Source organism: Uloborus diversus, chromosome 4, assembly GCF_026930045.1.
Source record: "Uloborus diversus isolate 005 chromosome 4, Udiv.v.3.1, whole genome shotgun sequence".
Classification (NCBI taxonomy): domain Eukaryota; kingdom Metazoa; phylum Arthropoda; class Arachnida; order Araneae; family Uloboridae; genus Uloborus; species Uloborus diversus.
In genome coordinates this window covers 188,673,979-188,700,570 of record NC_072734.1, presented here as the reverse complement: position 1 = coordinate 188,700,570, position 26,592 = coordinate 188,673,979, and the positions used below count along the sequence as shown (strand labels likewise).

At 33.5% G+C, this 26,592-nt stretch overlaps 1 protein-coding gene across 1 annotated transcript; it reads left to right on the top strand.

Annotated features, from left to right (window-relative positions):
• Positions 1–526: 526 nt before the first annotated feature.
• Positions 527–25,216, top strand: LOC129221057 (myb-like protein X). Its single transcript, XM_054855495.1, has 8 exons — positions 527–559; positions 3,663–7,358; positions 12,306–12,452; positions 13,049–13,162; positions 19,212–19,355; positions 20,864–20,954; positions 23,807–25,059; positions 25,148–25,216. The coding sequence occupies exons 1-8, from the start codon at positions 527–529 to the stop codon at positions 25,214–25,216; spliced, it is 5,547 nt and encodes a 1,848-aa protein (XP_054711470.1).
• Positions 25,217–26,592: the final 1,376 nt, after the last annotated feature.

Below are 26,592 nucleotides of genomic sequence, written 5' to 3'. Positions count from 1 at the left end.
AACCTGGTAAATAGCGACTATTAGTCCGTACAAACCAAGTTTGTCCAGGACTAAGAGACCAAAGGCAAATTTGAAGAAACGAAAATCCGGATAATAAGCAAAACAGTCTTAAATGAGCAGACTTATCTTTTATTAAAGCAAAATACAATGCTTTCTAACAAAACTACATGGTGCCGTTTCTTGCAAATGCTTTATCATTTATAATTCAGCTGCAGTGGTGTCGGTCTGATGCTCCAAAGTATGCCATATTGTTTGTCAAATTAGTTACTTTATTGTATGTTCTACGCAGGGGTTTTATGTTTTATAAAAACAAGAAACAAAGAGTAGGTGTATTTATAGTTCCGTTCTTGCAACCACAATTTAAAATTATTTAAGTAAATACAGTAAAACTCCTGTAATGCGGACAATACCAGGACAAAAGAGGTGTCCGTTAGAAGGGGTTTTGCTGTATACGTTTTTTAATTCTGCAAATGTGATCCAGATAAACAAGATTCTTCTGAAAAAATGCAAAAATAGAATTGGTAATATGTATTACTTAAAGCCAGGACCAGATTTGGAAGTGTGGAGGCCGCAGGGCAACGAAGGAGTGGAGGCCCCTAATCAGGATTCAAAAAGATCATATTTTCGAAAATATCCGATACTTTGATATATATCCAAATATTTTGATATATATGTATATATCCGAGATTTTCAGCCCGTGAAAGTTAGGATATTTTGTAAAAATTTATTGTGAGGGCCCCTTTGTTGTGGAGGCCCCTGGGCAGTAGCCCCGCCTGCCCTCCCCTAAATCCGGCCCCTGGTTAAAGCCAAATCTTCTGAAAATTTAAACCATCCCCCCCCCAATACATCCCTCATTGTAACCATGGAACAGAAATAAATTATTTATGTTTTCCTGACAATGCAGATAAGAATGAAAAAACATAGAAACAAAAACCCAGGGGTGGCATTTCACCATTTCATTTGGGGGGTCGAGTTTCTTCAATATGTATAACCCCACAGCGAAACCAAACACACATTAGCTAACAAGAAGTTGTCATAAAATTGGTTTAGTGTGAATAAAATTAGTGTTTAGAAAGAATTAAAATTTTGATTCATTGACTAAAAAGTTATCATACAAAACATCTCGCTATTAAACTTTTTATACATTTTGGAAAAGTTATAATGCATGATTTTTGGATTTCAGAAGAGAGCAGGAAATCGTGTTACTAATCTATCAGTGCCCAATGTCATGCTGTTTTGCCAGTTCAGCTAAATGGAAAAGATTTTTTTTCCCCTTTGGGCTTCGAAAATATTTCTCTAACCTCCTGAGACATTAAAATAATCTTTCTCTACTAGCTGAGCTGATTGTAATAGTTATAAAATAATTGAAGTAACACAAAGTTATGTATGAAAACGCGTTTTATATCTTGCTCTTCAAAATCACCCATGCTACTTCAAAAACTGTGACGGACTTAAACTTTTCATCATTGAATAATCTAGTCATGTCGGTGCTCGCAGCTTCAATGAGATATCATCTGCCTCCAGCTCTGTTATTCACTATTCCAGACTAATGAATCCATGACAAGGACGAAACTGCAGTCTCTGGATGTGAAAACTATTCTATCAATATATTGCTTGTAATTTTTCTTGCCTCATGCTAAAAATTTTACTCACAGTTGAAACATTTTATTTTTCATTTTCAAAAGCCAATCCAAATAACCATAATCCCAGCCAACCATACGGAAAAATAATTATCCTCAAATCTTGTGTTAATTTCATTCGAAACTGAATCTATTACTTCATACAAAATATTCAAAAATCAATGTCTGACTTCACATCATCATGTGGATTTTTGTCACTTTTTTTTTTTTTTTTTTTGCGCTTCTTTAAAATTGGCTTGGAGGAAGAATTTTTTTAAAAAATTTCACGATTGATTGATATATACATCTATAAAAAATCAATTTTCAGTTTCAATTGTAGATTGAACTGTGGTAGTATGGTGCACAGATCAATTGCATATTGAAGTGTGGTTTGAATAGTCGAGTAGCGGATCAAATTGATTGATTTTGATAGAGTAAAGCATTTTTCAAAAACCTTTTCCCGATGCAAACAAATTGGATAAAAATTCATACAAAGTCATAGATGCTAAAGGTCATGAGCTTTTTCACCATTGGAAAGAATCGTTTTGCAATAATTCTTCCAGTCGTCAAATCACTGCTTTGAAGTTACAAAGAAATGTTTTTATTGTTTTAACTCTTGAAGATTGTCTTGTGTCACTCCGCGATTGCATAATTATAGAGCCCCATAAACGGTATTTGGTTGATCTGTCTTTTTTATTCAATAATCACATGCATTTTTAAGAAGTTTCTATGAAAGCATTATAATGTATTGAGCAGCTGAAACGTGTTTGTAGCAGAAGAAAGCGATGAACACTCATTAAATGAATATACACTTAAAAAATTAGTGTAAAAGTGAATGTAAGAAGTCAAGGAATTTTCTTGTGAAAACCATGCTGCCACACCACTTTTCACGAGCCTCTCATATTAGACATACCATTGTTACACTGGGCACACAAGTGTGAAATATTTAGCCTATATGAGGCAATGTCTTCTTTAGTTAAAATTAACCATGGTTCTCTATCAGTTTTCTATGGACTGAAAAAGCAGAAAATACTTAATGAATTTCTAAGTCATCATCCAAATAACAAAAAACACTTTTTCTAGTCTGAAAATGTGTCGAGTTTCATCAAATAGTTGCTGAGAACCATGGAGATTTTCTTTAATGAACATTGATTTCCGACTTACATAAATTTAATTCACCCATTTTCTATCATTCTGCTCAAAAAATTTAGGGGTGTGACCGCCTCCTCTTGACCCCCCTATTTGTCGCCCCTGCCAAAACCCCACCCTTTATAAAATCCTAGACATGGACCTGGAAGGAAGTATTGATTCTCATCAGTTTGATGAGAATCCATACTTCTCGTCAGTTAACACTCATGAGTATGTTTTTACTTCCCACCATTCTGTTTCTTTTGCAAGGGAGTTCAAAATCCAATTCATATTTTTAGGCTTTCACCATGGCTCTTTAATTCTAGAAAAGAACTTTGGGTGGCAAGGGATTGACCCAGGAAGAAGTTCCTTTTTAATATTAATTTTCAAATTCATACCAAAAGCAGAGTTGATATTTTAACAACAAAAACTGCCTTCCATTGTTTGGTTATTTCACAGTTTTGTATTTAAGAAAATGAATTTGAACAATGCCTCAGATAGATTATGTGCAAAAATAAGAAAAAGTTTTTAATTTTACATTAAGGATTTTTCTCAATATAGTCAGTGGTGTTCCCATTGGGTATACTCCATATACGCTGTAAACTCTCAAACATTTTAAAAACATATAGCGTATATCCTCAAGCTTTATACATTTTCATATTATGCCATACTATGTATATGATCACATACACAAATTGTGTGTAATGGATTACTGGGAGTATTCCCTCAGAAAAATTGATGAAAACATCACTGAATATAAGTGTAGAAGAATGGCTGCAAATATAGTAAAAATTGGTGTGCCATGATAAAGTTTGATGCTGTTAACAAATCTGAATTAAAATGGGATTTTCATTTAAACCTTTATTTTAGTATAAAGCTGTCTCCTTAATGAACATTTCTTCATGTTTTTTCCAGGGCTGCTCCACAAAGGAGCCAAATGACTCTGTTGTTGAAAATAATGAACCAGAATATGCAGTTGAAAGTGAAGAGGATACATCTTGCACTGATGAAGAAGGTAATAGCACTGATGTAGAAGAAGAAAGCGACAGCAGTACATTTGGTAGCTCAGAGAGTCTGGAAGATAGTGTTAGTGAAGAAGATGATGATGATACTACATGTGAGGCAATTGATGAAAATACTAAATATAGTAGTATGAAAAGTAAAAGTGAAGAGAAGTCGAGTACGGAAAGAGAAAGAGAGAACTGTAATACTGAAAGTAATGAGAACACCAATTTAGGATGCATGGAATTTGAAGAGGAAAAAGAAAAAGCTGCAGGTGCAGATGCAAGTACTGAATCTGAACATGAAGAAGAAAGCTATGACTCCTTTGATGAAGATGAAAAAACTGACCCTGAAAATGAAGAAGGCTCAAGCTCAGGATACGATGAAGGGAGTAGTGGCTCGGAAAATGAAACAGATCATCTTACAGATGGAACTGATTTTACCTCCTCTAAGCAGGATTTAGAGGCTGAAAATTTCATAGATGAAATAGGATCAGAGACATCTAAAAGTAAAGAAGAGGTTAATGTCATTTCAGTAATTGATGCAATCAAAAATGGTAAAGAAGAAAAAGCGGTTGATGACGGTAAAAGTATAAAGGATAATAATTGCTATCAAGATTCAAATGAAGGAGAGATAAAAGCTAAAGAGGATAAAAGTTCTGAAGAATGCGGTGAATCTGAAAGTGCTGAAAATACACTAGAATTCAAAAGAAATAAAACTAAAACAGATGTTTCTGATACTCTTACTAAAATTGTTGAAAATATTGGAAATCAGAATGAAGCTGACATTATGAAAATTGAGAAAAAAAGCATACGGAATGATGAAGAGAAGGATAAAAGCACAAGATGTGAAAATAAAACCAGAAATTTCGAAAATGGAAAAACAGGTGAAAACTTGGAAGATGAGAAAGAAACTGATACCAATAAAAGTCTTCAAGACGTTGAAATGGCTGAAGTTATGATGAAGACTGATAGCATTGGAAATACAATACAAATTAAGAGCCCTGAACAAAATCAAAAGGAACATGACAGCGCAATGGATACTAAGGATATCAAAAATCTTGATGATGAAAACATTAAAAATGGAACTAAAGCTGTCAAGATGCAAACTAAAGTAGAACTTAAAAGAAATTATGTAAAAGGTACTGAAATCACAACAAGTGAAGAACAAACTGAAAACTTTGAAAATAAGAAAACAATTAAAAATAGGAATGACGTGATTCAAACTGATATCGCTAAGGATCTGAAACAAATTGAAACAACTGAAGTTGAAATGGAGACTAGTGAAAACACAATTGAAAGTGATAACACCAAAAACAACAAAGAAAATCTTGTCAACCCTATGGATGGTAAGAAAAGTGATAATGTTGAAATGGTTAAAAACAGTAGAAATAAGAGTAAGGCTGATATTTTCAAACAACAGATTGACACTGAAAGAAAAAACAGAGAAAAATCGGAAAGCACAAAAATTAAACCACAAACTGGAACCTTGGAAAATAAAAAAGCAGATGAGGGTGTGGAAGGTAAGAAACAAACTGATACCACTGACAATTTGCAGCACATTGAGACTGATGAAGTTAAGATGAAGGCTGATAGTATTAAAAATACTAAAGAAGGTACTAGCGCTGAACGTAATGAAAAAGAAGTTGACATTGCAGTGCATGATAAAAAAGATAAAAATCTTGGTAATGAAAATATTAAAAACGGAACTGAAAATGAAGAAAAGAGTGATAGCACTGAAAAAGACTTGCAAGTTGATGCCAGAAAAGATGTAGACATTGAAAAACATAATGGAGAGAAAGCTGAAAGCACAAAAAGCGAAGAACAAACTGGGAACTTTGAAAATGAAGAAACAGATGAAAATGTAGACTTAAAAGAAATAGATGACACTAAATGCTTGAAACCTACTGAAAAAGTTGAAGCAGTGGAAATCGATAGCAGTGAAAACCTGAAAGATAGTGTGGAAGATATGGAAATTGACGATAGTGAAAATGATGAGGAAAGTGAAGTGAAAAGTGACAACAGTGAAAATGAAGGAAAAAGGGATTGCAGTGAAAGTGAAGAAAAAAATGACAATCAAAGTGAAGAAAGTGATATCAATGAAAGTGGTTGTGATGAAAGTGAAGGAGAAAATGATAGCACTGAAAATGATATAAAAGTTGATGTCAGAAAAGATGCTGAAATCGAAAGAAATGATGGAGAAGAAGCAGAAAGCACAAAAAGTGAAGAAAGCGGCTGCCATGAAAGTGAAGAAGAAAGTGATACCGCTGAGAATCACATAAAAGTTGATGTCAGAAAAGATGTAGAAATTGAAAGAAATAATGGAGAAGAAGCTGAAAGCATGAAAAGTGAAAAACAAGCTGGGAACTTTGAAAATAAAGAAATAGTCAAAAGTATAGAAGGCGATCACACTAAATCTCCGAGACCTGTTGCGAGAGTTGAAATTGGGAGGAAGATCGATAGCAGTGAAAATCAGGAAGAAAGTGATGATAGTGAGAATGATATGGAAAGTGGTAATAGTAGAAATGAAGAGGAAAGTGGCGATAGTGGAAATGAAGAAAATGGGAACGCTGTAAAGGAAAACAGTGACAGCAGTGAAAGTGAAGAAGAAACAGGTAAAGGAAGAAATGACATAAAAGTTGATGGTAATAAAGAATCATATGACTCTGATGATGATAGTGATAGCTCTACGTTTAGAATGGACACCGGTAGTACAGAAAGTGAAAAATGTTCAGATGAGGTAAAAACTGCTAGCTCTGAAAGCAGAACCTTTGGTGATAACAGTCAAGGTATGAGTGTTGATGTAACTGAAAGTAATATTGAAACAAGTGACAGTGAATGGGAAACAGAATCAGATAGCTCTCAAGATGAAGTAAACTTTCAATACTATTCTACAAAGAGAGAGTCTGATGCCTCTGAAAAGGAGGTCAAAAGAAAGATTTCTAAAAGTAAGATAGTTACTAATATGGTTGAAGAAGTGAGTGAAAATAGTGACAGTGAATTTTCAAACGTAAAAGATGACACTGAAGAAGAAAGCAGCAGCGCTGACGATATGGAAGAAAGTGATAGTTCTGACGATGATTATTCTGATTTCAGTGAAAATCTGGAAGAAAGTGATGATAATGATGAAAATGACAACAGCAAAAGTGAAGAAGAGAGTGAGAGTGAGGAAGAAAGTAAAATTAGCGAAACAGAGAAAAATTTAAATAACTTTGAAAATCCCAAAAAGCATATTGAAGTTGAAGAGCAGATGGAGGGCAGTAATGTTAAAGTCATCAAACTGGGTGAGGAAACCGAACAAAATGATGTTAGTAGAAATGTTCCTAGAACTGATAAGCTTGATCAAAATTCTACTGTTGATAGCAACATTGAAACTGAAAATGTGCTAAATATTAAGACAGGACAAAATGAAGCGCAAGACATTGAAATTGAAAACGTACTAATTGATAAAACAGAACGAAATAAAGTCGAAGACATGGAAGCTGATGATGTACCAAACAGGAAAAAAGAACAAAATGAATTAAGTAAAAATATTGCCAGAACTCATAAGCTTGACCTGAATTCTGCTGTTGATTCAAACATTGAAACTGAGCAGATGGATAAAACAAAGGTAAGTGATAGTTTTGAGACTAAAAGCATGCTAAAAACTGGACAAAAATCTGGGATCTGTTCTGTTGAGGTAAGTAAGAAAACTGATGGTGAATGTAAAGGAGAAATTACGTCTGAAGAAAATGTCTCGAGAGATGTTTTGGACTTTTTAGTTACTGAAATTGATAAAAGAATTAATGTTCAAAATCAAAGTAGAGAAAAATCGGAAATGAAATCTAGAAATGTTGATATGAATAAATGTGCAGAAAGTATTCAAGGTACATCACAAACAGAGTTGAAGATTATTCATTCAGATAATGATAAAGGAAGAGACAATTCCAAGGACATGAAGTCAAGAAAAAAATCTGTGAAGAGACCTTCAAAAATAGAATCATCTTCTGGGCCATCAAAGAAATGTTCTTATAAAATTGAAGAAGATAAAAATCGTTGTGTATTTTTTTCAAATTGTGTGGATGCAAGAGTAGATGATGATGCTTTGATATGGATGGTCAAGCTTGTAAAATTGTATCATCTACAGCTACCATATTTCTCAAAAAAGTATTTAATTAGACAAGTGTTTGATCCGTAAGTATTTTCTGTTGATTTTTTGTTGAAAATGTAGATAGCTACTAATTAATTTCAATTGTCATGTAATGTGTGCTATCTGAAGGATGTTTACAAATTTAGTTTGAACTTGCTGAAGTTACATGTAATAAATGCTGCAAGTGGAGAATAATTCTTTTTTTGTTCATTTTTTCATTTAACTTATGTACTTTCTGGATTTTGCTTCTAAAATGCTTGGTAAGTTCACATTTTTTCTGCCTTGAAAGTCATTAACTGTGCCACTGCAAGTAGCATCCATTTCAAGTAGGTTTTTAAAACTAAGGAGGAAGCAATACGAACTTAATTTTTCTGAGAAAAAATTGAGATATAATTCTTATATATATATATCGAAATTTAACAGGGGGGAGTTGTCTAATTTTTCTCAAATTTCCTGTTTTTGAGATCTGTATGCAATTGAAATATAGTGTATAGTGTGGTGATTAAAGTGAAAAACCAACGTAAATAAAGAACAAATTCTCAAGAAAGTACAGTATGTATCTATTTTAAGGCTACTATGGATCCTCTCCAAGGGCGCCCTTATAGGGGGGCAAGGGGGGGCTCAAGCCCCCCCCCCCCTTAGAAATTAGAACTTCCTTGCTTTTAGTACTTTTTCTTTGTAACAGGGTTTGTACGGGTCATGGAAATCCTGGAAAGTCATGGGAAAAAAATAACAATTTCAGACCTGGAAAAGTCATGGAAAATTGAAATTTTCATTGAAAGTCATGGAAATTTATTTCAAGTTATGGAAAAATTTCCTGGACAAAGAGAAAGGAACAGTAGCTAAAGGAGCATCAAAAATCTTGAATGGTTTAACAGTATAGCACATAAAAGCTATTAAAAGTGGAAAATTGAACAATCCAAAAATCAAATCTGAATATTGAAATCTCATTGCATCCACTTCTGTCGCAGCCGCTTGCCATTTTTTGCGATGTGATTTTACTGCCTGGACATCTTATTTTGAATTTTCTGTTATTTTCAACACTTCTTATGTTTCATATTCTGTAGTAGCAAAATTTCACGCTCTTAGTTTTGCCTCACCCACTCAAAAAAGAGAAAAAAGCAATTCAATTGCATGCGAGTTCGATTCCATCACTCATAAGGACTTTATTATTAAATTTATCAGAGTTTATCTTAATTTGTTGAATGTTTTAGAAAATAAAGATCTTAAGTCAGGCGATAGAATACAGAAAAAGAGGAATTCTAATGCTCTAAAACAGTAGTGCCCAACATACGGCACGCAAAGCTAATCCATGCGATTCTCTGCTACATTCAACGTCGGGAATTAAAACGTGTTCTGGAATTTTTGAACCTATTAATTTACATGCATTTGAAAATATGCAAGTTTGTAAACAAAACAAATATACTTTTGAATCAGAAGATTGATTCATTACTGAATGGTTTTTTCAAAAAAGATCTGGTTTAGAAACATAAAGAACTAAACTATGTGGCTTTACTTCAAAGAACCAAAATACTATCAAGTTACGTGGATGATTAAAGGCACTTTTGACACTAAAAGGCAACTTTTGAAGCAAATTTATTGAAACTTAGTGATGACTCATTCAACCTTTGTCCTGTTCAATATCATTCTGCCTGTTTTTAAAAAAATATCAGACATTTAAGTATCATCATATTCGCTTCACTGCATTTTTACTTTACTTAAATTTACATGATGAAGACAAATAAGAATAATTTAGTTTTTTAAGTGTGCACTTATATTTTTTCCAATATGAGTAAGTGCTTCAATGAGGCTGTCGCATTCATATAGACGTTTTGCTAATGCTCATTTCCAAATATTACCAAGTTTGAGATTAAATAGTGCTATTCTCTTCGTGTAACAAGGTCATGAAAATTTTCATTGAAGTCATGAAAAAGTCTTGGAAAAGTCATGGAATTTTTTCATTCAAATAGAGTATGAACCCAGTTGTAAAAATGTAAAAATATTTCTTCTCCAGTCATTAATGAATAAGTAATTAAAAATGTCAAATTCTAATGACTCTAATCTGTCCTGAAATTTGCTTCCATGGGGAAAATATCCTGCTAAACCATGGTTAAAATATCTGAGCCCCCCTTACAATTTTGCATATGTGTGCCCATGATCCTCTCTCTCCATCAGTGCAAAAAAAAAAAGACTCAACCACACAACCAGAAAGTTAGGAGAGAACCAGTATTAGTACATGAAATACATCGCCAGCTCAGTCGATTCCAGCCGAGGATTAGTACTAGTAGTTTAGACATTATTTCAATGCACCTTTTAAATATTAGGAGTAAATTAGGATTACTTCATGCATGGAAACTAAATTTAATATAGGAATTGAAAACTAATATACTATTTCAGAGAATGACTGAAAGAAAGTCTCATAAGCTTTGCATAACTAATTACCGAGACTTATGCTATTGAAATATACCATAATATGCAACATTTCAATTCCATATATCTTAGAAATGGGGAGGTTACAAAAGATTCGACTCCAATCATCGGATTCAGAGCCTTCGATATGTATAAGAACCATGTTTCATTTTTTTCCTGCAAAAAAACTAGTTAATTTCATCTTCTTTCTCATAAGGGTAATTTTCTTTGTTATATTTCATCTTTTATTTTTATGTTGGTACACCTGCTAAAATGAATCTCTTTGATCCTCTTCTTCCTTTTTTGTATTTTTAGTAAATATTTCTTGTGCAGTTATATATACAGTTGGCTCTCTGTTTAGCGATGCTTCATTTAATGACGGCTTTACACGGTCCAAGATGGCCCACTGTAGTGTTAAAAGCATTCTATTTAAGTACGTTTTCTACTTATGGATGATTTTTTGTGGTGTCTTGAAAGTCGTTAAACAGAGAGCCAACTGTATATACAGGTAGTTATCAAAATAATGGAAACACCTGTGAATAAAAGTGACCTTTTTTCGAATGCGCTTTGTAAGCAATAAAGAATAAAACTAGGTGTCTGATTTTTTTATAAAGAGCAATGAATGTATTCTGGTTGTATGTGGTGGCTTAATTGAAGTTCTAGAAGGCTTGGATTTTTTCAAGCACGCGAAATGTTGGACCTCTCAAATGTTAAAAGAGATCAAATTTTTGGAGGGTGTCTAGCTGGAGCAAGTGTAACTGAAACATCTCAACTTTTTTGGCATTTCTAGAGGTGCAGTATCTAAAGTCATGACATCATACACACATTGCGGTAAGACAAGCTCGGTAAAGCAAAATAGTGGGCGGAAAGAGAAACTCGGTGAAAGAGGTCAACGGGTATTGAAGCAGATTGTAAGGTCTAAAAAGCGAACAACAGCAGCAAAAGTGACCACAGAACGAAATCACCACTGGATTCATCAGTGTGAGTGATTACAGTTAGAAGGCACCTTTATAAACCAAACATTTATGGAAGAATAGCGATTCCCAAAACACTTGTCACAGATGTTAATGCTAAACGTCTTTCACAGTGGTGCCACACTAACAAATCCTGGTTGATTGATGAGTTGAAGAGAGTCACATGGTCTGACAAAACGTCTTCAGCACTTTTTCCTACTGCAGGACGGGTACGAGTTTGGAAGACACCAACATAAGCGTATGATCATGATTCTCTCCTTCCAACGGTCAAGCATGGACTAGGATCTGTCATGATATGGGCAGTCAAGTCGTGGGTTTTCGCTGGACCAGTTGTAACCCTAAAAAGAAGGATCACTGGAGAGAAGTATAGACACATTTCAGCTGACCAGATCCATCCTATGATGCTAACTTTGTTTCCTGAAGGAGATGGAGTTTTCCAAGCTGATAATGCTCCAATTCATGCAGCGAGACTTGTCCAATCATGGTTTGATGAACACGAGGGTAAATTTAAACATCTGCCTTAGCCAGCACTGTCACCTGACCTTATTATAATTGAACCGTTATGGTCTATTTTCGAGCAATCGATATCCTCCACTAACTTCTCTCTTAGTGCTTTCACAATATCTTCATGAAAAATGGTACAAAATTCCTCTGAACACTATTCAACACTTTTATGAATGGCATCCAAACTGTATTGCATGTCAAAGGTGGTCCTACACCATACAAATAAAGAATTCTTTATAAATCTCAAGTGTTTCCATTATTTTGATAACTACCTGTATATTAAATTTGATATCTTTAATGCAACAAATCAGTAGCAGTACTATGGTAATTAAAATTGAACCACTTTCAATTTTTCTCTAAGCGGAACTTTCTTTGATTTGAACTCAAACGTAATTTTAATAAATTTTAGTGAATTTAAATATTTCTGATAGAACATTTGTGTGTGTGATCATAACTTACATATTTTCTTTTCAGTCAGTCAAAAAATAATAAATATTTCATGAATTTCTGTAAGTTTTGATGTTAATAAGTTATTTTTCAGTTAATTTTATACATTCTTAGGAGATACTATCATATTGCTGTTGTGAAAAGAAGGCATGTACTTGGTGCTGCTAGTTTTCGTGTATTTCCTGGCCAAAACTTCTGTGAGTTAGCTTTTTACGGAACTCATCCTGATGAATCTTGTAAAGTAAGTTATTTTGAAGGCTTCCCATTAATTGCTGTTATGTTAGTTTCATTATGCTGATGTTGCCAACTATAAATTTTGGAGTGTGAAATTAATTTAAGATTCAAATATTTGTGAGTAATGAAATTCAATCACAAGAGTTTCTGAAATTTTTCATTGCTTTAGTAACAAGCATGAAATTTATGTCTCAGTGTTCGCTCTCAACTATCAGTAGCTTGGGTCCCAGAAACCCAAGCTACTGATAGTTGCTTGATTGAAGGATACAAATTTGTTGATAAAAACAAATTTTTATCCTTCAATGGAAAAAATGGCTGAACTTTGATGGATTAAAGAAAATTTCTCTTCCAAAGATTTTAAATATGAGAATATTTATTCTTATGTTTTAGTACTTACTAAGACTTTGATTTTTTTCTGTGTGTGTTTTTGACCCAATGTAGTTTCACTTAAACTTGATTTAATCACTTCACATGTTGAAAAATGCATCAAATTTTCCTTTTCAAATGCTTTTCCAAAAGAACAAGCTTATATTTGAATCTTTGTCAATTTCAATATGCAAATAATATATCTTGAAGTTTTTAGATTATAATATTGTTTTTCAGGGCATTGCATCCTTAATCATGGCACATTTGAAGGAATTTAATCGAGTATGTGCTAAAGTAACTCATCTTGTTGCCTGTGTACCTGAGCCTTCTGTTGGATATTTTTTGAAACAGGTAATATACTTTATATTAAAACTAGCTGCGTTGCCCAGCTTTGCCCGGTATACCTTGAGAATAAAAATTGTGTCAAGTGACATATATTCAACAATCAGGCTTAAATAAAAGAAAAAAAAACATCATGCAAAATTTCCCTTCCAAACAATGACGACAGATATTAAAATACTTTTATGAAATTAAAATGCGAAAGATGGATTTTAAAAGCGTAACCATGGAAACACAAAATAAAGGCATTAAATGCAAAATAAGGAAAGAAGCAATGGATTCAAAAAGCGTAATCATGGAAACGCAAAAATAAAATGGTTAACAGCTTTAATGAAGAGGACATTTTTCGAACTTGATTTAAAAACGCTTTTAGCCTTTCCTTTGGAGAGAGAAGCTTAGTTTTTCAACCATACGTCGAGATAGATCTGGAGTTAAAAATGTCGCTTTTTCCAATGGTGTCAAAAAGAAAACTGTGGGACGATTCCTTCACTTTTTATTGATAGATTTAATGAAGAAAGTAGTGCCTAAATTTCAGCTAAGTCTAAAAAATTTCGAGGGATTTTAAAGGAACAAACTGAAAGTTTCAGCAAAATCAGCCGGGTAGTTCTCGAGTTTTGTAAGTTCAAACACATACACGCTTTTTGGAGACTTCATTTTATTTTGCATAGAGATATACTTTATAAGAACTGTTATGACTTACTGAAATTTTCAGCTTTTGGATTGACCAGTACTGGATCAAATTTGAGGTAGTGGAAAAAATGGATAAAAAAATTGAACGCATTGAAATTCTGGCCTTTTTAGAAAATTGGACGATTAAGGAAGAGTTGGGCTATAATACTCTCATTGAGTTTCAAGGGAGGTAATTAATATTGTCGTCTCACAGTTTAAAAATATACTTCACTGTGACTACTACTTTGGTCCTTCAATCAGCAAACTTGAATTGGAATAATTTGTTTATTCATGCCTAGCTAGTAGTTATCCTAGTGCTATTGACTATCCAGTCAAAAGCAAAGAAAAAAGCGTCAGCGATTCTGATATGTTGGTTCTGTGGGTACTAGCCGCAGATGCACTGCCACTGAGCAGCGTTAAATTGTTCTGGGACTTGTAGCAAATGCTAAGAAGCCCGAAGTTTTGTATGATTTAAAATAAAACAGAATTTTATAAGCAATTTCTCTCTATGTAAGCAAGTTTAGAAAACGCATAGGAAGTTGGCACTAGTGCTTTTTCTTTTATTATTATTGTCACGTTGATTAAGCACACACACTACAGATGAAAGCATTTTTTATTCCAACAAAGCGGGCTATCTGGCTGTCAAGTTGCAATTCCCCACCCTCAGCTCGAGAGAGGGTTTTTATACAGAACTGAGGAACGTTCTAGAACACTTAAGACTATTTACATATATTTACACAATTCTAATTTACACACTTCTACAACTCATAGAAAGGAAAGAAAGTACTGAAAATATATTTTCAATGTATCAACTCAAATTGTATTTTCTAATTTTTTTTCAACGGCATGGGCCAGTCTTGATTTTGAACTCAAAATTTCAATGTATGTTACGTTTAGCAGAAATTCATTGTAACTTTTAGCAACACATGCATTGGAATGTTGAATAGGTTTTCCCTAATTTTTTTAATGAAAATAACGTTTATTAAAACAAAACATATTACTAATAGTCATGGGCGCACATATGCAAAATTTTAAGGGGGGGCTCAGATATTTTCCCCACAGTTTAGCAATATATTTTCCCCATAGAAGCCAATTTCAGTACAGATTAGAGTTATTAAAGTTTGACATTTTGAATAAATTATTCATTATAGGCTGGAGAAGAAATGTTTTTACATTTTTGCAAAGAAAAAAGTACCAAAAGCAAGGAAGTTCTGATTTCTAGGGGGGGGGGGGACTTGAGCCCTCCCTTGCCCCCCTATATTGGCACCCTTGCTAATAGTGTTGGTCATTGATACTTTCCATCATTTTTCTGGCATCATTTGATTCCCAAGTCGGAAAAACGCTGCGTCTTTTGAGACTATCCAAGAGTCAACCCAATTTTTGGCATATTCATAAGAATTGAGATGCTGCCAGGCTATGTATCATCGACCAGAACAAGTAGTTGTTTTAAGGGGCAATGTTCAGTGAAGGCAGCGGGTGGAGTATGACATACCTCCAAGGAATGATACAAGGGAAGGGCGATGGGGGCAATCGCCCCCTCCTTGAGCCGAGATATATGAACTCTCCTTCGACTATTTTTCCATACTGAAGTTCCAAAAATGTAATTTTAGACAATCTTCAAAAATGTTACAAAAAAAAAGACCTCTCCCTTGGCATTCTTTCAGAATTGTAGTCTTGAAAACATAATTGTTTAACATCTCTTAACAGTCAAGCAGACTTAGATAAAATGAAAAGCTTTCTGTGAACACAAATCCTAGCTGAAAAATTTTCTGCAAGTAATTATTTTGCCTAACACACCTTTGAATAAAGAATTAAATTTATATTCAAATATGAAAGAGACCAAAAAAAAGTGCTTTAAATCATTTAAATTTTTTTACAAGAACATATCGTTCTGGCGGTGTATTTCACGTATTTCTGCTTTAGCCCTGGCTATTGGGCGGTAATTTACTGAATACAACCCAAACCATTTTTTTTTCGCACATGTGCTTTTGGAAAAAAGCTTGAACTGAAATAAACTTTTTTTTTTAAATTCCCTGAATATTTTTTTTTTTTTAATTAACATTAGCAGTTTGAAAAAAATTTCTGCGAACGCTGTTCACGCGTTCGTCTATATTATGCAAGACTGCACTCAAGGATCGGAACTTTTGAAGTTTCCACAGCTCAAATTTAGAAAACCTTAAATGAGTTTTTGGAGCTTTCATTTGTGAAGTTTTTTTAATTGAAGTCCAAAAACAGTAATTATAGGACACCTTTAATGACGTTAAGGTAAAGGATTTGGTTCAGTATACACTCCCTTCCGGAATTTTTCAGAAATGGAAATTCCAAAAAAAAAAGCTTGAGAGGATCTTTTATGATGTCAGGGGGCTGAGGTTTGGGAATTTATAAAAGGGTAAATTTCCAAAATCAATCGCCCCCTCCTTGAATACTTTCTTGATCCGTCCTTGCTTCCCTCTTATGTGCTTCCAAGTAGGTTATTATCAGCATTGCTACATGTGGCCAAACTTTATCATCCTACAAAATGACCTTGTTGTGTGTCTGCTTGTATAGCAGTGATTTTTCCTTTAATGCTTAGCTTAATCGCGCCAGTTGTAGTCTGTAGGGATCTCCCATGATGGTTTTGTTTCCTTTGCAAACGTTTTTAGTGCACCAGAGCGTTCTTTATCTTTAAGGGGTCCAAGTTGTGTTTAAACTTCAAAAAATCGATTAAAAAAATGTTGTATACTACCATTTATTCTGAACATTTTAGTACCAAGTTTTTATAGATACGAGAAAAACTTCCAAGATATTAAATAAAATATATTTGCTTACTTCCGAAATTTGCGTTTGACAGGATGCAGCCACACCCACTTTAAACGCATTTTTCTCATTGCGCAAAATTTGGAGTTCGTGCATTACATTTCAAAAACTTGCTGTTCTGTTGCTTTGAAATTTTCTGTGAATGTTTTTTGTAACTTATTTTAAAACTTATACAGCAATTTGACTTAAAATATGTGAAAAAAAAATTATGACAATTTTTACCCTTAATTCTCGGTTTTTTAAGAAATTTTAGGTTTTATAAGTTAAAAAATATTGAACTTTTTAAATTTTTTTGAAAAAAAGGTGTATAATATTGGATTATGATATATTTGCTATTTAAGACCTTTTTGTTAAACATTAGCCTATTAGCTCAGCATAATGCATGGAGTGAAACGTTCAGTTTTCACGATTTCGATAAAAGGCATTCAGATTTTTCTATTTTAAAGACAATAATGTTTATTTAAAACTAATCTAAGTGTACTAAATTGTTTACTGATATATGCATTTACAATCATAAAAAAATCAAATTACTGCATTGTTTTTCTTAGGAAGATCTGATGTTTGAAAATTGAGCTCTTTCTACGCGCGTAACACTATTGAGACCCCTTAACAGTATACAAACCAAAAATTTTAAAATTTTTAAAAAATGGGAGGAGGAAGGGGAGAAATGCCAAAATATGTCAAATTTAGCTCCTTGCCTCATCTTGTATCAAAAATGTAAAAAACATGGTTCTCATATTTCTGCATCATATTACTTGGAATACATTTTTGTGACTCTTATGTTTCATATCTTGCTGTTTATTTAAGTCTGAATGCAGTACTTAAAAAAAAACGCTACCTCTATTCTTTTTCATTTTCTGCACTACTTGAAATTGAAAAAAAAAGTTGTTGTAATGACAAATCTAAATGGTTTTTTTTTTTTTCTTTTAAACTTAAAATAGTTGTTTCTTACAAAGCTAGAACAATACTGTAAAACTGTACAATCTAGTACTAGTTTTCAGAGACTGGAAAGGGCAAATGAAGTGCCTTAAATAATTTTAATTGTTCTTGAGTCCTTGAAAAGAATTAGATGAGTCTTTGAAATTCCTAATCTAAGTGTGCTTCATTTTTAAAAAAAAAATTAATTGTATAAATTTTTAATGGTCCAAATGAGCAGCATGTTACGCTCTTGTTACTTATTTTACACCATTTCTTTTAAAGCATTTTTTCTTCTGATCATTTTGTTTTTAGCTCATTATTGTATTTGTTGGTGAGTTGGAGGCGTAAGCAAAGGCTTATGGAGTTGAACCCACAGCTGATGTAAGCAAATAACAATGCACCAACTTTCTCTTCTTCCTCGCTTTTTCTTTCTGAGGGCTGCTGTCCTTGATTTGTCGACCCGACCACAATTTTTATTTTGTATTATTGTAATTTGCAAAAGAGTATCTTGCCTCCGAAATTTTTTTCCGAAATTTTTGTAATTCCAATTACCCCTTATAAGACTTCAAAATGCAGAATTTTATATCTATTTTACAAAAATTCCTTCGGGGGAAAACCCCCGGACTCCCTGAAATTGGAGATATTCTCCATCTACTTAAAGGGACACCATTACCCCTCTTGGGTTCAATTTAAGAAGGACAGCAAGCAACATATTAATAAAACGACACAATAGAAGTAAGGCAGGACCTTCAGGAAAAAAGACATTCATTTCAGGAAGAAAGACAACATAGTGTGTGTGGGGGGAGGGGTGATCTTTTTCGCCACCGATAGAAAAGTTATACAAACTACAAAAGAGACCCAAAACCAGCCAATATTGCTCAAAAAAAAAACCCTGCCCCGCCCCCTTTCCCCAGGAACTCAGTCCTAAATCTGCCTATGCCCCTTAAGATCAAATTACTTATTTTTAAAACATCTAAACCATTCTCTAAAAGTTGTTTCAGGCAGAGCATGATCACCGCAAGTCTCCACAAGAATTTTGTGAGCTTCTACTGCAGATATTTTTTGTTGAATGAAATAATGTCGTAAAGCTCTGTGCAAATATTCTTTCTTTTTGGCCCACCAATTTGATATATTTATTCTATGAAAAATCAAGTTGTTTGCACTTCTGTAAAATTAGTTGCACTGGATTTCAAGCTTACTTAATAGTATTTGTCGATAGAAGAGTGGGTATCATAAGCTAGTCCAATCAGTTCCAGTAATGCCATCTGTTAGAAAACAGAACTTATTCAACTACCCAATAACTAATTGTATATTTATTTTTGATTTTGCTGCTATACATCAAGGATTTATCCTAGTTTTTCTTATAAATGCATTTAAATACATGTTAGTAAATGTTGTGTGTAATTCTTCTGCTAGGGGTTCAGCTGAGAAATAACCCTACCTCTATTAATACATGAAAATTATCTGGAAAGAGTGGCTATCATAAACTAGCGCAATCAGTTCCAGTAATGCCATCTATTAGAAAACAGAACTTATACAACTACCCAATAACTTATTGTATATGTATTTTTATTTTGTTGCAGTACATCAAGTATTTATTTGGCATTAATCGAAGTTTTTTGTTATAATTGCTTTTAAAAAAAATTATAGTAAGTGGTGTGTGTAATTCTTCTTCTAGGGGTTCAGCAGAGAAGTAACCCTACCACTGTCAATATGTGAAAATTATCTGGAAAGGCCCAACCAAACAACTGTTCTGGAGTTCTTAATTAATGAAGATATAAATTATTACAAATTGTTTTTGCAGTGGCCATTACAACATGAGGTATTTTTATAATAATATTTATGCCTAAAATTAATGAACGAAATTACACATTTTTGTTCTGCACGATTGTCTGGTTTTTCTTTGTACTTCTATCTCTTGATTAGCACTGAAGATAGGTTGTGCACTTTCAAACTCTTAGATTTTGCTACATGAAAAATACTAAAATGTGCTAATTCAGTCATATATTCATGCAAAATAAAAGCAAGGTATTGTTTAAAACATAAAATTGTACTTTTTTCATAAGAAATATGTGAAGGTATATCAGAGGTGCCTGTCTAGAGGGGATTGGGAGGGGGGGCATGGCACAGACTCAGTGGCGTAGCCATAGGGGAGTTAGAACCCCTTGAGCCCCAAAAAATTATATATATATATATATATATAGTGAAGCACCATTTATACGTTTCTCTTTTGTATGTTTTTATCAATTAAATGTTTTTCAAATCGGTCTCTGCATAGTCTGATACTCAGTTTAATAGTATCAATAATAAAATTCATGCCACAGGGGGGGGGGGTCAGTTGACCCTTTGACTCTCCCCTGAATCCGCCCTTGTTTTGTACGTAAAATATACCAATTATACGTTTTTTTTCATACAGTCCCTTCAAAAACATATAAACGGTGCTTCACTGTATATACATACATATATATGTGTATATATATATATATATATATATATATATATATATATATATATATATATATATATATATATATATATATATATATGTGTGTGTGTGTATATAAACTTGAGGGCATAGCTTTACTTTAAACTTCAGAAAAAATCACCCCCCCCCCCCCCCAACGATTTTTTCTCGCTACGCCACTGGCACAGACTGTACTATTAAAATTTTTAGGGAGGTATTTTATGGGGTATTTTACTCTTTTTTGGGGAGTGTCTTCGTGAGGGGTTCACCCATGTTCTAAGGGTGGAGGCACCCCTGGGAAAAAAATGCATATTTAACTATACCAAAGAAAATCATTTGAAGCAGTGGTGTGATTATTATTATTTTTTTTTTTACCACTTTAATACTTGTTGCAATGTAAAGATCTATCTCTCTCTTTTATTCATTTCTCGATTACTTTTAAATACAATTCGTGCCTTAAAGCATTTTCTGCTGTAAAAGCATAATTTTATGTAATTTTTTTTAGCAACAAACTGTATTTTTATTCCTGAAAATTATAAATTTAGATAAATTGTAATTGAATGTATTATAAGGGAATGTACTATTCAGGGTATTAAAAAAAATCATGTTTTTTTTAATAGAAAAATTTTCAGTTGTTTCAAATCATATTTGGCATAGATGTACATTGCAAATACACAAAAACAAGTTAAATAAATTAGGTTGTATTCGATGAAAATCAAATGAGAGTTAAATGAAAAAAAAAAAATAAGTGACTGAAATTAATTTCTTTCTTTTAAGATCTTTTTTTAAGTGAGCAAATTATATCATATGTTCCAATTGAGAGAAGAAATTTATAGCTTTTGCTTTCCCCTTTTCAAATGTTACAGATTTTGAAAAGAATGATCGAGTTATACAAAAAAGGAATTGATTCTTCGGATATGACTTCAAACTCTGATCTTCACAATGTTTCGTCAAATGGTAAGTAAAATTTAAATCACACTTTAAATTGTTGTAACTGAATAACCTAATAATTTATATTGATTCAGTAATTTGCTTAAAACTTCTGAATGGGTAGTAATTTGTTTTTTTAGTTTTCCTTTGTTTTTTTTAATGTTGACTTAAAGCTTATGATTAAAATTACTAACAAATGTCAAACGTTTTTAAAATAGATAGTTTGGAGTTTGTAATGTCTAATTTTTTTTTTTTTTTTTTTTTTGTATTCAATTTTTAGGTAAATATATATGCAATATTTTTGGATTGCTTTCTGTGAATTTATAGACTGTTAGTTCGATCCTAAGTCTGGCTTAGGTTTTTGAAATAATATTTTGGAAATAATTATTTAGAACTAGTTTCATCATCATGATTTTTACCCTGTGTGTTTTGATTTTGCTTTTAAAGTGTGTTTTACGTTCTTAATATTTATCTTCCTTTTTCTCCAATTTTGAAGTATAATTTTGATTCTACTAATGATCAAATTCATAGTGAATTTTAAATTTTTATTGTATAAAAAATTTCTTTTTTATATAAAAATATGTGCACTATCTTAAATTGTCTTCTGTGAAATATTAATAATAAAAAGGAAACTTTCAAATGATGTAATTGTGCAACATTTGAAATCAGTGAGCACTTAAAAGTTTAACATCCATGAGTGCTTTTCCTTCATAATAATTTTAAAATATTTCTAGAAATCATTCATAAGTTATGGAAAGAGTATTCTCCTTACTGTACACATGGATCATTAATCTCAAAATATGTTGTCTTGCATATTTTGCTTGAAAAGCCAATTTTGCCAAAAACTTTTTTTTTTTTTAAATTCCCTATAAAGTGTTGATGCCTGCTTGTTTTTATGTTTAAGTGCATAAATTTGAAATTTGCTTGTTTTAGAAAGAGATAATATTTGCTACACCTTTTAAATGAGGTTTTTCTTTTTCTTGAAATACTTTGTATCTTTCCATTTTGGTGGAGGTGGGGATGGTGTCTGTAGGTAAAATACGTTCCTGTTTGTGAAAATTGCAATGCCATGAAGGAAGCATCATAGTTAAATGAAATTTAATACACAGTTGAGTGTTGATGGTACAAATAAATGATTACATTTTCAAACCAAACAAACAATAAAAAGAGATAGAAATTAGTATTTTGTGTGGCCACCACTTGCCGCAATAAGAGCTGCTACACAACTCGGCATGGAGTGAAACAAAGTTTGAATATCTGCCTGCGAAAGAGTATTCCATATTGTTTGTATGCGCAACCAAAGTTCGTCTGTCGAAGCAACAGGACGAGAATCCCGAGCGAGACGCCGCCCAACGAAACATGTTCAACTAGTGACATATCCGGGGAATATGCAGACCAAGGAAGAAGCTGTACCTGCTGCAAATCAAGTTGACCGTCCTGGCGGCATGTGAATGGACATTATCCTGCTGGAATACAGCCCCTGTCAATCCTTGCAGGAAAGGAATACCTTGGGGCTGTAAAACTTCGTTTATGTATCGGGTACTGTTCAAATTGCCCACAATTCGTAGCAATTGTGATCCTCCATGATATGCTATGGCACCCCAGACCATAACTCCAGGTGTTCGTCCACAGTAGAGTTCGATAATACACTCCGGAATGTGCCGTTCAACGGCATAGCGCCTGACACGAATTCGGCCGTCATGGTGCCACAAATTAAAGCAGGATTCGTCAGAAAAGACGACCTGCTTCCAATCAGCACTCCAGCTCCTATGCACATTGGCCCATTGTAGCCGCTGGCGGCAATGGTTTTGCGTGAGAGGAATCCTTTATAAAGGAATCCTTGCGCGCAGCCCACGCTGCAGCAGACGTCTCCAAATTGATGAAGCACTCAATGAAACACCTGTAGCTGTTGACCACTATGATGCCAATTGTCTAGAAGGGTCCGTCAGCGCCATATGCACCAGGTGTCTGTCATTTCGAGCTGACTTCACATTTCGGAGTCCACTCCCGGATTTCCGAGCTGTCCGACCCTTGTCCGTCCACTGCTTCCAAACACACATGATTGTGCTGCTGTTAAGCTGCAAATGAGTGGCTACTGCACGATAAGACAATCCAGCTTCAAGAAGGGCGATGATTCTGCCCCCCCCCCCCTTCCTGTTCAAACTCCGAAATTTGCCCAAATTTCGTTTTCTTTCGTCGAAGAGGCATAGTAAAGATTCAGTTAACGTTTACTCTAGCATAAGACCACCGATAATCATACACTCCTCGCTACAGCCATCTATTTATATTCGGTTCGATCCGCCGTTCAGAGGGCTTGCTGCTCAGCATACACATTTGCTACCGGTCTGCAATTCTAATCATTTGCATCTCCTGCAATTTTCAGCTCACTCGCGCGTAAGTCGTTCGCGTTGTTGCAATTTTCACAAACAAGAGTGTAGAAGTCATCCTACACTGATTTCCAGGTGTTTCAGTGTATCAAGCAAAGACTATGTAGCGAAAAGTAAGTCATAGGGAAGAGTAATTCTTCACATATGCATATGTGTAGAGTTACCAGTATTCTAAGACAAGGATCTTAATTTCTGTGATTGGATGAAATTGGATGAAGTTTTGGTATGTACCATTTTGTTTATAGTCGTTTTATCATTCAATCTGGAGGATGGGGCATCACAAGTTGAGTACCAAACGGAATTCTGATTGAATTCCAAACTGTATGCATCATCTGTGTATGGTCATGGTTTTAAAGTATATAATATTTTCAATTGACATTGATGAAAATATTTAATGCTTACATGTTTAATTTTCTTTTTCCTTTACATGTTTTTAAGTAATCCTATTAAGATATTTTGTTTCATGTTTTGACTTCATATATTTACCCTCAGGCAGCAAGTCGAAACCTGAAAGTAATGAATTGGAACCAAGACTGGAAAGTGTTCAGAACAATGGAGCAAATATTCGGGATGATCAAAAGCACACTGATATGGATACTGACTCAAGTGAAATAAAATTTAAAAAAGGAAGCGTTGAAGGTAATGGTTTGACGGAGAAATCTAAAAGTCTGCCTCAGTCTCATCCAGATGGTAAAGAAAAATTTCTAACAGAATCATTAAAAAAAGAAGAAAAAGCTGCAGATTCAATGCAGCATGTAAATGATGCTGATTTAAAGGAGGAGATCAATAATGATAAAGGCCAACATGTTACTGCCGGAGTATCAGCCTTTGATACAGAGTTAAAAGAAATTTTAGGATCAATTCTTGGACGTGTCGGTGCAGTGAAAACTCGTAATAAAGCTAAAGAAAAAATTGGCACAAAACTCTTGCCTGAATCTCATCCAGGTGACAAAGAAAAACGTCTCGAAAATGCTAAAAATATACGTCTTGCATCAGAATTGCAAAGAAAAGAAAATTCTGATGTAAAAGTGAAGGGTAACACTGATGGAGGTCAAAGCATTACTGGTGGGGCATCAGATTTTGATACAGAGCTAGGAGAAATTTTGGGATCAATAATAGGACGTGTTGGTGTAATGAAACCTGGTACTAAAGCTGAGGAAAAAATTGACAATGATCCACAACTTCAGCAAACAGTTTTAGAAAGGAAGGAAATAAAACTCATGACTGAGTCTTATTTAGATGAGAGAGAAAAATGTCATAATGAATCACTGGGGCCGAAAAAAACTGAAAGTTCGAAATCAATACTGGAGCATGTGGAAAAGGTTGATGCAAAAGAGAAGAGTAAAATTGATGAAGATAAAAACATTACTGGTGGTGCGTCAGATTTCGATACTGAGCTAGAAGTTTCAAAATCAATTGCAGGACGTGGTGGAGTAATAAAACCTCGTACTGAAGCTGGAGAAAAAAGGATTCCAGAACTTCAAGAAACAGTTTTAGAAAGGGAAAAAACGAAACTTATCTCTGAGTCTGATAAAGAGAAATGTCATAGAAAGGCAAAAGATACATCTTCAGAGTCACAAATACGGGAAGAAAACGCTGAAGTTTCAAAAGCAATATTAGAGTTTGTGGAACAGTCTGATGTCAAAGAAGAGTGCAGGAATGACAAAAGTCAAAACATTATTAATATTGCACCTGATTTGGAAAAATGTGATTTAGAAGAACTTTTAAAATCAATGATAGAGCAGGTTGAAGGAAAAATTTCCATTTTAGCACAACTTCAAGAAACAGATTTTAAAAGAGAGACAACACAACTTCCACCTGTGTCTCATCTAGGTGATCAAGAAAAACTTCGTAAAAACACCGGAGACGCCTGTCAGGCATCAGAAACTCAAAGTCAATTGAAAGTAACAGATTTAGAAGGGAAAAAAAGAAAAAGTGTTGACTCAAAATCAAAAGATGAAGAAAATTTTAACAAAATTCCATTGGACTATGCATTATCGGAAGGAAAGACCAAAACAAGACAATGCAAACGTAAAATAGAAGACACTCAAATTTATGGTGCCAATATGGATAAAAAGGTTGAGAAGGACTCAGCTATTAGCCCTGTTGAACCTGATTTAAAGAAATTGAAAGTAAGAAAGGAAAGCTTGAAACCAAGTGTTAGCAATGAAAAGCTTTTGGATACGAAAAGTGAGAAATCAGTTACAAGTGATATATTAGCTTCTGCAACTCACTTGAATCCCAATAGTTTGAATTTATCTGGGAAAAGTAATGAAGAGGCCAAATATAAACTCAAAGAAATTAGAGTTGAACTTAAAAGATTAGATATAAAACATGAAATGTGCAGTTTAAAAGGAAGCAAAACTATTTCAGAAGAGAATCTCAAAGTTAATCCAGATAAAGACTCTGTTGAAACTGGTGTACAAATCAATCAAAAAGATGATAATTGTGATAAATCTGCTTGTCAATCGGATAGTGTCCAACTCAGGGGTAAAAGAAAACATGATGAATCAAAAGATGCATTACCTAATACAAAGAAAATTAAAACTGATAAGTAAGTTCATTCTTTTGTTATTTGATTTTAAATATGAGTATAAAGTAAATTATTATTTGCATCAACCATGTATTTGAAAAAATCAATAAATAAAAAACCCTTATGTGCTAATTTACTATGAAAATAGCATGCACCCTTTTAAGGATTAAAATTAACTTCAGTATAACTTTGATTTAACGATACCCAATTTAACAATTTCCTCAATTTAATGATACATTTCATTGGTCCGGATTCGACTGGATCTAATATCTATGCTGCTCGATTTAATGATATCCTTGATTTAATGAAAGCTTTTTCCAGTCCCTTGACAATCCTTAAATCGAGGTTATACTGTATGTTTTAAGGGCACCCAAACTACCAATGGTCGATCTTTTTGGTGAGTTGTTTCGTTCAATTATGCCCCTTACCAGGGATTCCGCCGTGGTCCCATTTTTTGCAAAATACGAAAATACTATCTAAATTATGAAAATGAAGCAAGGCTTTTTTGCTCAAATAAGAAAAAAAAAAATTAACAAAAAGCACAATCTGAGAAAGAAAACAAGCATGGTGATATTCAATGTAATCTTTTTCAAATCTTAGTTAAGGTGTTTCAATTACTATTATGTTCAACAATACTTTGTCATCATGTGCATTACGTCACCCAAATAAATACATTCTTGACGTTTATCAATCTTGTGTTCTTTCAGTGAGTGCCAAGCACAATGAAATTTTTTTATTTCAAATT

Excerpts from the sequence above, each read along its gene's own strand:
- LOC129221057 (XM_054855495.1), top strand. The coding sequence starts at position 527 with ATGTATTACTTAAAGCCAGGACCAGATTTGGAA. Across the intron at positions 12,453-13,048 it reads ATCCTGATGAATCTTGTAAA|GGCATTGCATCCTTAATCAT; the intron begins GTAAGTTATTTT and ends ATTGTTTTTCAG. Across the intron at positions 25,060-25,147 it reads TAAAATCAATGATAGAGCAG|GTGATCAAGAAAAACTTCGT; the intron begins GTTGAAGGAAAA and ends TGTCTCATCTAG.